Raw genomic sequence first — 11,859 nt, forward strand, 5'->3', positions numbered from 1 at the left:
AGCATCTTAGCTGTGGAGGGCAGTGTCACTGGCCCTCATATGTGGGATCCGAACCGGGGCCCTCTGGCATCCCAAGCAAGTTCTTAACCATCGCGCCACTCGGCCGGCCCATAAACAGATCTTGATATTGATACAATTCACCAATCTTACCTGGATTTCCCGTGTGTGTGTGTGTTTCATTCTATGCAGTTTTTATCATACACTTAGGTTTGTGTGTCCATCACAAGAAAAGATACAGAAGAGTTGCATTACCACATACCTCCCATCCCTGACCCCTCCATTACTGTAACTTTGTCATTTCAAGAATGTTATTATAGGGCCGGCCGAGTGGCTCAGCTGGTTAAGAGCTCGCTTGGGATGCCATCTCTGAGCAGCAGGGCTGCGGTTCAGATCCCACATTGAACGCCAGTGACACTCGCCCTCTACAGCTAAGATGGTGAACAACAGCTGGACCTGGAGCTGGGCTGCTGTGAGGTGACGTCGTAGGCTGCAGCAGGGCTGCAGTGGGTTGCTGTGAGCTACGTGAGTGGCTGGCAGCCAGCGTGAGCGACCGGCAGCTGGTGTGAGCTATCGGGAGCCACTGTGAGCGGCCGACCAATGACTGGCGACCGATTGCCTCACAATGATCGTATCAACATGGGCCAGTGAAGTGACGTCCTCCACAACTAGACTGAAGAACAAAAACAGCAATTTGTCTGCTTGTCTGTTCTCCTTCCCCTTTCCCCAACGCTGTTCCCCTCCCCCCAATTCCCTAATAAAATCTTTAAAAAAAAAAGTTATATAAGTGGAATCACACTATATGTATGTAACCTTTTAGGATTGTCTCTTTTTTTTAAGATTTTACTGGGGAATTGGGGTAGGGGAACAGCATTGTGGAAGGGGAGCAGACAAGTTGCTGTCCGTTTGTTCTTCCTGTGTTACCAGTTTCTGGCTATTACAAGTAAAGCTGCTGTGAATGTTTGTGTCAGGGTTTTGTATAAATATATTTCCATTTCTCTGGGGTAGGTGCTGGGTCCTATGGTAACTGTATGCTTAGTTTTAGGAGAAAGTGCTCAGCTGTTCCCCAGAGTGGCTGTGCCATTCTTCATACCTCCCAGCAAACTATGAAGGACCCCTTCTCTTCGCATCCTCACCGGCATTTGATGTTGTCACAGTTTTTTTATTTTAGCTGTTCTGATAGGTGTGTAATGAGATCCCATTGTGGTTTTGGTTTACATTTCTCTAATAGTAATGATGTTGAGCGTCTTTTCATGTGCTTATTTCCCATTCGTATATCCTCTTCGTAAAGTGTCTTCATGTCTTTTGCCGATTTTCTATTTGGAGTTTTAAACTATTGAGAGTTCTTTATATATTCTAGATATTGATTCTTTGTTGAACACATGATTTTGTGATTATTTTCTTCCTGTGTATAGTTTTTCTTTTCATCCTCTTAACAGGGTCTCTTGCAAAGCAAAAGCTTTTAATTTGACAACATCCTTTTACTCAATTTTTCCTTTTACTCAGTTTTTCTTTTTATGGATAATGCTCTTGGCATCAAGTCTAAGACTACGGTGCCTAGCTCTAGATTCCAAAGATTTTCTTGTGTTTTTTTTTCTAAAAGTTATATCGTTTTATGTTTTACATTTAAGTCTGAGATCCATTACTTTTTGTAGAAGGTAGAAGGTTTAGGTTGAGGTTGTTTTTAAGATTTTTATTGGGGAATTGGGGAAGGGAACAGGTTGGGGAATTAGGGAAGGGGAACATTGTGTTTCTCCAGGACCCATCAGCTCCAAGTAAAGTTGTTGTCCTTCAATCTTAGTTGTGGAGGGCGCAAGCTCAGCTCCAAGTCCAGTCACTGCTTTCAATCTAGTTGCGGGGTGGGGGTGGGTTGGGGGAACGCAGCCCACCATCCCATGCAGGAGTCGAATTGGCAACCTTGTTGTTAAGAGCATGCACTTTGGCCAGCTGAGCCATCCGGCCGCTTGTTAGCAGCTCAGTGGCAGCTCAGCTTGGGTGCAGCTCACTGGCCCATGTGGGAATCAACCATTGACTCTGTTGCTCAGAGCTTGCACTCTTAACCAACTGTGCCACCCGGCTGGCCCCTTTTTAAAATTTTTTAATTAAAAAAATTCTTTTTTACCTATGGATATGTAATTGCTCCAATATCATTTGTGTTTTTTTGTTTTGTTTTGTTTTTTTAAAAAGATTTTTTTTTTTTATTGGGGAATTGGGGGGATGGGAACAGAGCTGGGGAATTGGGGAAAGGGGAACAGACAAGTTGCTGTCGTTTTGTTCTTCAATCTAGTTGTGGAGGATGTTGCTTCACTGGTCCAAGTTGGCACCATCATTGCGCTCTTCCCGGGTGAGGCAGATCAGTCGCTGGCTTCTGGACGGCCGCTCACTGCGGCTGCTGGCCACTCACGCTGGCTGCTGGCTACACACGGTAGCCCATGGCAATCTACTGCCACAGGGACTGCAGCCCACGCCGTCGCCGGCGACTCATGGCAGCCCAGCTCCAGGTTGAGCTGTTGTTCAGCATCTTAGCTGTGGAGGGCAGTGTCACTGGCCCTCATATGTGGGATCCGAACCGGGGCCCTCTGGCATCCCAAGCGAGTTCTTAACCATCGCGCCACTCGGCCGGCCCTCATTTGTTGAAGAGTATCCTCCCCCCATTGAATTGTGATTGGAACTTTGTAAAATGTTAGCTGGGCTTATTTGTGTGGGTAGAGGGAATTTTTTTAAAAAAGATTTTACTGGGGAATCGGGGAAGGGGAACAGACAAGTTGCTGTCCTTTTGTTCTTCAGTCCAGTTGTGGAGGACATCACTTCACTGGCCCGTGTTGGTATTGTGATCATTGCGCCCTTCCCGGCTGAGGCAGATTGTTTGCTGGCCATTGGACGGACGCTCACGACGGCTCAAAGTAGCTCACGCTGGCTGTTGGCTGCTCACGCTGGCTGCTGGCCGCTCTTGGTCGCTTACGGCAGCACACTGCAGTCCCACTGCGGCCTACGCGGTTCTCGGCGACTCTCAGCAGCCCAGCTGCAGGCCGAGCTGTTGTTCACCATCTTAGCTGTAGAGGGCACAACATCACTGGCCCATGTGGGATCCGAAGTGGCGGCCCTGCTGCTCAGATCTTGCGCTCCCAAGCCAACTCTTAACCAACGAGCCACTTGGCCGGCTCAGGAATTTTTTAAAATATGGAAAAGTACGCAGTATAACATGACAGACAACTATGTTCCCATCAGCAGAACTGATACTGACAATTTTAAATTTTTTTTTTTAAAGATTTTATTGGGGATTTGGGGAAGGGGAACAGCCAAGTTGTCCTTCAATCTTAGTTGTGGAGGGCGCAGCTAGCTCAGCTCCAAGTCCAGTTGCCATCTGGCCGCCCGTCGGCATCTCAGGGCAGCTCATCTCAAGGTGCTGTGTTCAATCTTAGTTGTGGAGGGCGTAACCCACCATCCCATGCCGGGAGTCCAGCCGGCAAGCTTGTTGTTAGCAGCACGTGCTCTCACCAGCTGAGCTATCCTGCCAACTGTTGGCAGCTCAGCAGCAGCTCAGCTGGTGCGCAGCTCACTGGTCCATGTGGAAATCGAACCGACGATCCTGTTGCTCTGAGCTTCCATTCTTAACCAACTGAGCCAGCCCCGATACTGACAATTCTTAATGTTTTATCATATTTCCTTTGTCTTTTGTTATTATATGAAAGAAAGAATTTATTGTAAAGTTGAAATGCCTCCTAACCCTCACTATAAGTTCTCACTCCCAGAGGGAGCCCCTATATGAATCTGGTGTGTTTCTTTCCAGTCCATTTTGTTTATACTGTTATATATACATTTGTACCGATGATCAATATGGAGTATTGTTTTATATTGGTGGTTTTTGTAATAATTTTATTTTTCCTTTTAATCAATATATATGCAAATAATATTTTTCAAAACTAAATACTACCAGAGAAAAAAAACAATGACAAAATAAACAGTAATCTCTTGCATTAATCTCAGTTCCACTCCCCTATTCATCCATTTCCAACTCGGGTAGCTGTTTCCTCTGGTATTTCTTCCGTTAGTCTAAAGAAAATGCTTATAATACTTGCATTGATTTTTATGGTAGGTAAGCATTTATCGCATACTCTGTCTCTAGTTCCCTTTTGATTGTTTTTTCAATATAGTTATGTGATAATTTTTTATTAAATCAATAGTCACAGTGTTTACATTATTATGCCTGTAAATTTTTTTACTGCAGAGCTAAGTGGGCTTCTATAAAATGATCAAATATGTTAAATCTTATCAATTTTATTTTTTCTTGAGTTAGTGACATTTCCTTTTAGATTTTATTGGGGAATTGGGGGAGGGGAACAGCACTGGGGAATCGAGGAGGGAGAACAGACATGTTGCTGTCCTAGTTCTTCATTCTAGTTGTGGAGGACTCCGCTTCACTGGCCCATGTTGGCATTGTGATCATTGCGCTTTTTCCGGCTGAGACAGATTGTTCGTTGGCCATTGGACAACCTCTCACGACGGCTGATGGCAGCTCTTGTTGACTGTCCACCTACGACAGCCCTCTGCAGCCCACACCGTCACCAGCAACTCACGGCAGCCCAGCTCCAGGTCGAGCCGCTGTTCACCATCTTAGGTGTAGAGGGCGCAGTTTACTGGCCCTAATGTGGGATCCGAACCAGCGGCCCTGCCTCTCAGAGCTTGCGCTCCCAAGCCAACTCTTAACCAACGAGCCACTTCGCTGGCCCCGACATAATTTTTTTAAATTTGATTTTAGTTTTCTGTGTACCTATTCTTATACATATTTTTTTGTATTCTTAATCAGATTTATTTTACACTATCATTATTTTCCAAGTGGTCAAATATATCAGATAATCAGGTGATTTTTTTTTCCCCCCCTTGGAGACCTCACTGCAGCACTTTTTAGATTTTTTGCTCCAATCTTAACTGTGGTGGTTTCCGAGACTGGTTCCTAAGCTTTCATCCTGCGATTTCCCCTCCCCATTTTCCTTTATCAGTGCTTGTTTCCTGTGTCCTCTAGCTTCTTTCTTATATTCTATTTTGTTAGAAGATAGAATTGTAGGTTGGAAAATATTTTACCTCAGAATATTTAAAGTAATGTCTTTCTAATTTCTAGCAATACTACTAGTTTGATGCTATTCTTATTCCTTCTCAAGTCTTTGTCAATGGTGTTTTTTCTTCTTTGAATATTTTTAGATAATATATACTATATCTTCCTGTTTAAAAATTTCTCAGTGATATGCCTTGGGGTAGGTCCTTTTTTTTACTCAATTTGTTGGATTCTTTTGCTCTGAAGGCTTATTTAGTTGTAAGACCTTTTTTAAACTTGTTTTTCTTTCTTTCCTTGTATTATGTCAATTCTTTTTCTCTGGGACAACTCTGTCAGTCTGGTGGGATCTAGAGCAGGGATTGACAGAGTTTTATTAAAGGACAAGATAGTAGATACGTAGGCATGTGGGCCTTTACTGTCTGTGTTGCAAATACTGAACTCTGCCTTGGCTGTGTGGAAGCAGCCCCAGACGGTGCTAAACTACGGGCTTGTCAGTGCTCCTGTAACACAGGGAGCCAGACTGAAGCTTGCTGAACCCTGACTAGAATGAATCTCTTATTTTCTTAAATTTTTCATTACTTTGAATTTTTGTTTAATATTCTGGGAAATTTCCTCAACTCTCTCATCTTTTATATTAAAATTCTTATTTTGGATATCATTTTTAATTTCCAAGAGCTTTTCTTCCCTGTTCCTTTTTCATAGCATCCTATTATTTCATATGTGCAGAATCTTTTTCTCTCTGAGGTTCTTAATTATAGCCTTTTAGAACTCATTTTCTCTTACTGACTCTCTTTTGTGCCTTCTCCCCTCCCCCTGTGTATTTGAATTGGTCTTTTTTGTGTTGTAGGCTTTCCTTAATTATCTGGAGATCCTTGGCTGTTAGTTTACACTTAGGCATGGGGGTTGAAAGCTGCTGGAAGTGCTGTTAGCATGGGTGAGCTTCAAATTAAAAGGATCAACTAGCTTGTTGTTGGTGTTCTCCAAAGCAACAGAATTCTTTTAGGCAGGACTATTCACTTTCTCCAGAGAGGAATTCTCCACTCTCTTGCCTGGTAGGGTCCAAGCCTGGATATGAGTGTAAGATAGGATAGGGCAGGGAGAACGATGCAGGGGATTCTCACTCTATGGCTTTCTTCCTCTGTTTTTAGCCCTGTACCTCCCGTTGCCTTCCAGGCTGTGGGAGTTCTGAGAGTGAGTCATTGTGTCTCTCTGTAGATACCTCTGTGGGTCCTAGCTTTCTACAGCTGGCCAAGGCAGCCAAAATCCTTTCATCAGTTTTGTCTCTGAGAAAATGGGTTTAAATCTCTTTATCCACTTATGTCTCTGCTGTCACTTTTTGGATTTGTACTGGTTAGTTCCTTTACTGATTTTAATGGGACTGCTGGATGGAGTGGTATCAACCGTTTTGTCAACCTACCTTGTTAAACTGGAACTTAATAGATTTATTTTGTACGTCTTTTGAGAACTAAGTAGTAGAAAATTTTATTTGCAGCTAGATTTTTTAAATGTACCTCCTTTTTCTCTTGAATGGAAATATCTTTATTTCCATTGTAATACATACTTATTAAAATGTTAAACGATATGGAATTATATAGATTAGACAATGAAAAGTTCTGTGTACCCACCCCCAGTAGTAACTGATACTCACCTTTGCACTGCCAGACTTTGCACATACATACACACACTGCCTCTACTTTTTCTTTTTCTTTATTTTAGCTTGTTTGTTTCATTTTTTTCAGGTCTCCAGGAAACCTAGAAAAGAATCGCTATGGGGATGTACCCTGCCTGGACCAAACTAGAGTGAAACTGACAAAACGAAGTGGACAAACTCAGGTAGACAGATAAATACCATCTTTTCAGGAGCACTGAGGGAAATTTAAGCCTCTTACAAAGTGAAGCTTACTAGTACTATAGTAGAAAGAACATGGATTCCAAGCCAGAGAGAGAAGGTTTGCGTTTTAATTTTACTACATACTATTCTGTTACCACAGGCAAGTATCTATATGCCCATCTCACAGTACTAAGTGGAAATTAAATGAAATACATTATGTAAATGCTGTAGCACAAGGTCTGGTATATTGAAGGTGCCCCGTAAATGTTGTTATTTCTCCTGTTACCCCTTAATTGTAAAATCATAGCATATTGTTCACTGTATTGGTGAGAGTATATGCATCAGTGCAAGGCAACTCTGATCAGGTGACCTCTGATGTTTCCATTTGGAAGAGCTGAAAAAATTTTGGACGAGTAGTGTATAGTATACATAAATACCTAGGAATCAAGATGAAATGGTCAAATGATTTTATTATTTTTAGTATTTTAAGTTGATCATATCTATACATATTAAAAATTGCATATAATACATTAGCATAGTATTTAGTGAAAAATGTTATTCAGACATTTAACATCAACATTTTTGTCCTCGTTTGATCTGCTTTTTGAGTTAATCTAACAGTTTTCCAGAGCACATCGTTTTTATTTATTTATTTATTTTTAAAGATTTTATTAGGGAATTGGGGAAGGGGAACAGACAAGTTGCTGTCCTTTTGTTCTTCAGTCTAGTTGTGGAGGACATCGCTTCACTGGCCCATGTTGGTATCATTGCGCTCTTCCCTGGTGAGGCAGATTGGTTACTGGCCACTGGATGGCCGATCACAGCGGCTCTTGGCAGCTCACGCCTGCCAGCCACTCTCGCCAGCTGCCAGCCACTCACAGTAGCTTTACAGCAGCCTACTGCAGCCTCACTGTAGCCTACACCATCGCCAGCGACTCAACGGCAGCCCAGCTCCAGGTCGAGCTGTTGTTCACCATCTTAGCTGTAGAGGGCGCAGCATCACTGGCCCTAATGCGGGATCCAAACCGGGGCCCTGCTGCTCAGAGCTGGCGTCCCAAGCCATCTCTTAACCAACACGCCACTCAGCCGACCCGCACATCATTTTATTTCCTTTTAAGTATATGTTATTGTCATTGGAAAGTAATCCTAAACCAGAAAAATCAATTAGTATTACATAGCATGTTTTTTTCTTTTCATTCATCCTGTATCTCAGGTACCCTCTGTAGCATAACCATTCACTTACTCCTTTTTAAAGTCTTTCTTAATATAACTTGTTTATAGCAACATCCAACAGTTAGAATTTTGAGGCCAATGACTAAATAGCTATTACGTTTTTTCTGTTTCCGTCTTATATACCAGTTCTATCTGGTGACCTCTATATGCATAAAAAAAACAGCATTGATTGAGATTACTGTTCAAAGTAAAGGAATTTAAATGGTGCTCTTAACTTTAACATGGTATATAGGTTCTTGTTATATCCCCTCTCTTTTTTCTGGGGTGTAATTTTTTGGAAAATCATTGCCGTGTATAATGGTACATGGGTCAGGATCCTAGGATCATGGTTTCATTCTCTTTTGACCCTCATGTTTCAAGCACATCCACTGAATTCCTAGCCCTGACCAGGACCTTTACAAAGGGTTTTCTCGCAGGAGCATTAGCTAAGAACCTGGCTCGCTGAGGGCGGTTTCATCAGTATTATTGATGTCGTCATAGTACGCATATGTATTGTGACATGTAGGGGAGTCAGAGCTATCTGTGTTTACCTGTCTTGTTGACTGCTTTGTCGCCAGTCCTTAGAACAGTGCTGGCACATATCAGACATTGAGTAAATTATTTGTGAAGGAATGAGTGAATCCCAGTGTACCAGGACACTATTCTAGTCATCCTGTAATTAATCTGAAGAGCATCTCTCGAGTTAGAATCCCTCTCATTACTGCAAACATTGGCAGAGGCTTTATTTCCACAGTAAGTGGAGGACTCAGATTTATTAGTGAATTGTTCACCAGATTTGCTGCTGGGATTATAAAGCTGTTAGTCATACTTTTGTTTGGATGTTCGGACAGTAATGGAGCCTGGGTGTGTGGCTCACACTGTTGGTGGTCCCAGATGTGAGGTGTAGTTTTCTTCCTTCTCGAAGTCACAGTTCACCGTTTGTGTGTGGCAGCATGACAGGATGGTCCTGCTCAGGTGGCTTGGCTTGCCTCCCTTTTGGTTCTGAGCTGTAGTATTGCAAGTCTTAATGGACTCCCTTTTTTGTAAATAACAGCTTTATTGAGATATAATTCACATACCATACAATTTACCCATTTAAAGTGTATAATTCTGTGGTTTTTTAAATGCATTCGCAGAGTTGTCCAACCATCACCATTCAACTTTAGAACATTTTTATCACCTGAAAAAGAAACTCCATACCCTTGGCAGTCACTCTCCATTTTCCCCAACCCACCTTACTTTCGGTTTCTATAGATTTGCCTATTTTGGACATTTCATATAAATGGAATCATACAATATGTGGCCTTTTGTATCTGGCCTCTTTCACTTAGCGTGTTTTCAAGGTTCATCCGCATTGTAGCCTGTGCCAGTGTTTCACTCCTTATTGCTAAATAATATTCCATCGTATGGATACATACACCCATATTTTATCCATTCATCAGTTGAATACCATTTGGGTTGTTTCCATTTTTTGGCTATTATGAATAATGCTGCTATGAATACTTGTGTATAAGTTTTTCTATGCATTTTTGTTTTCATTTCCTTCAGGAGTGGAATTGCTGGGTCATGTGTTAATTGTTTAACATTTTGAGCAACTGCTAGACTGTTTCCCAAAGTGACTGCACCATTTACACTGCTACTAGCAGTGAATGAGGGGTCTAGGTTCACCACACCTTGGCCAACACTGTTACCTGTCTCTTACCCAGAGCCATCCTAGTGGTGTCTAGGTTATGGTGTCTCACTATGGCTCTGATTTGCATTTCCCTGATGGCTAATGACATTGAGCATGTTTTCATGTGTTTGTAGGCCATTTGTATACCTTTTTTGGAGAAGCGGCTATTTTGCCCAGTTTAAAATTGGGTTGTCTTTTTACTATTGAGTTGTGTGAGTTCTTTATACACTCTAGGTGTCTTATCCAATATGTGCACTCTGTTTTTTTCTTGATGGTATCTTTTAAAGCACAAAGCTTTCACTTTTAATGTAGTTGAATTTATGTTTTTTGTTTTGTTGCCTGTGCTTTTAGCATCATGTCTAAGAAGGCTTTGCCTAACCCAGTGTCAAAAATATTTAATCCTGTACATTCTTCTAAGAGTTTTTATAGTTTTAGCTCTTACATGGGGTTTGTGGATTATTTTGAATTAGTTTTTGTGTATGGTGTGAGGAAAGGGTCAGATTGATTTTTTTTTTTTTCCTACTGCATGTGGATATGCACTAGTTCCATCAACATTTGTGGAATTCAGGTTTTTCAATTGGCCCTTTCACTTCTCATGTTTTTCCTGACAAGAAGAAAGTATCCACACCGTGGGTTTTATTTACCTACTAGTACATCATTTCCCCACCCAAATGGTATATTCCCTGCAGCTGCAATAATATTTCCTTTTTATAATTAGACAGATTACATCAATGCCAGTTTCATGGATGGCTACAAGCAGAAGAATGCTTACATTGGTACACAAGGTAAGTTAGTCTGCCCCTCACAAGTTGCCTTTCAGTCATCTACCTGTGATTGCTTGCACCAGATGATAGCATAATTTTTAAAGGAAGTGGTTACTTGAAGTGATGTTGTGGCCACTAGATCCTGGCTTTTCATAAAGATCGGAAGTTATTGAGGAAGGCAGATCGGAGATGTAGAGTTTCTGTATCAGATGTGCCTAGAAACTCTCTGCATAGAGAGAAACTGGAGATTGAACACACAACACTAGTACAAGATTTTGGCCTGTGTTTTAATATTGCGCAGCCCAGCGAATGGGACATCAGACCTCATTGGCCAGTGACACCCTTTTTATGGCTAGGAGAAGACCGGGAGTGGCAGTGGGACTTCCCAGAAATCGAGTCTAATCTATGAATGGGTGTTGCTGTTTTAAGAGATTTTTGCTCATGGCTGTACCATCACAGAGCACCCCCACAGTATTCTGATAGTGAAGACCTGGGATCTAGGAGGATTTCAGATAGAGTTTCTATAAATGCTCCATGGGCCCAACACCTCTCCTGACCTGGCCTCTGCTATCTCAAGGAGAATACCAGGTTGCCTTCTAGGAGGGTGGGGAGAAATCACAACACAGGAGGACATAAAAGGCCTCCTTACGGGCTTACGGCCCTTTGACCACTGCAGAACATGGCCAGCAAAAGATCTGATGGATACACCTCCTTAACCAAGTGACCAAACTTAATATCACCAGTAATGGACAGACAGATATTATATGCCTCCTGTTGTGATGCAGTGAGAATTGTACCGCATAACCTATGTAGTATGTTGCCAGTTTTTAAGTTTGAATCTAATCATGAGAAACAAACGATAAATCCAGATTTTGGGACATACATTAAGAAAACTGGTTTAGACTCGTCAAAGCTAATGTCCTGCAAAACAAAAAAAGTCAGGGAACTGTTCTAGATTAAAGGAGACTAAAGAGACATGATAAACCAAAGGTACTGTGTGATCCATGATTGGAACCTCAGTTTGGAAGGGAAAAAACATTGAGGACAAACTGTTGGGACAATTGGAGACTATGTATTAGATAATATTACATCAGTGTTTAATTGCTTAAGTGTGATAATGGTGTGATTCTGCAGGAGAACACCCTTGTTCTTCTAAATATGTTTGAGTATTTAGAACTGAAATGTCATCATGTTTGAAACTCACTTTTTTTTTCTTTTTAAGATTTTTATTGGGGAATTGAGGGGATGGGAACAGCGCTGGGGAATTGGGGGAAGGGGAACAGACAAGTTGCTGTCGTTTTGTTCTTCAGTCTAGTTGTGGAGGACGTTG

At 41.8% G+C, this 11,859-nt stretch overlaps 1 protein-coding gene across 2 annotated transcripts in view; it reads left to right on the forward strand.

Moving 5' to 3' along the window:
• Positions 1-11,859, forward strand: part of PTPN9 (protein tyrosine phosphatase non-receptor type 9) — a 106,779-nt gene that overhangs the window by 83,698 nt on the left and 11,222 nt on the right. For both annotated transcript variants that reach the window (XM_019625464.1, XM_019625463.1), the window contains 2 exons: positions 6,790-6,883; positions 10,484-10,550. In XM_019625464.1, coding sequence (XP_019481009.1) covers positions 6,790-6,883; positions 10,484-10,550 — 161 coding nt within the window. The remainder of the gene's footprint in view (positions 1-6,789; positions 6,884-10,483; positions 10,551-11,859) is intronic.

Source organism: Hipposideros armiger, unplaced genomic scaffold (genome assembly GCF_001890085.2).
Source record: "Hipposideros armiger isolate ML-2016 unplaced genomic scaffold, ASM189008v1 scaffold_628, whole genome shotgun sequence".
Taxonomy (NCBI): Eukaryota; Metazoa; Chordata; class Mammalia; order Chiroptera; family Hipposideridae; genus Hipposideros; species Hipposideros armiger.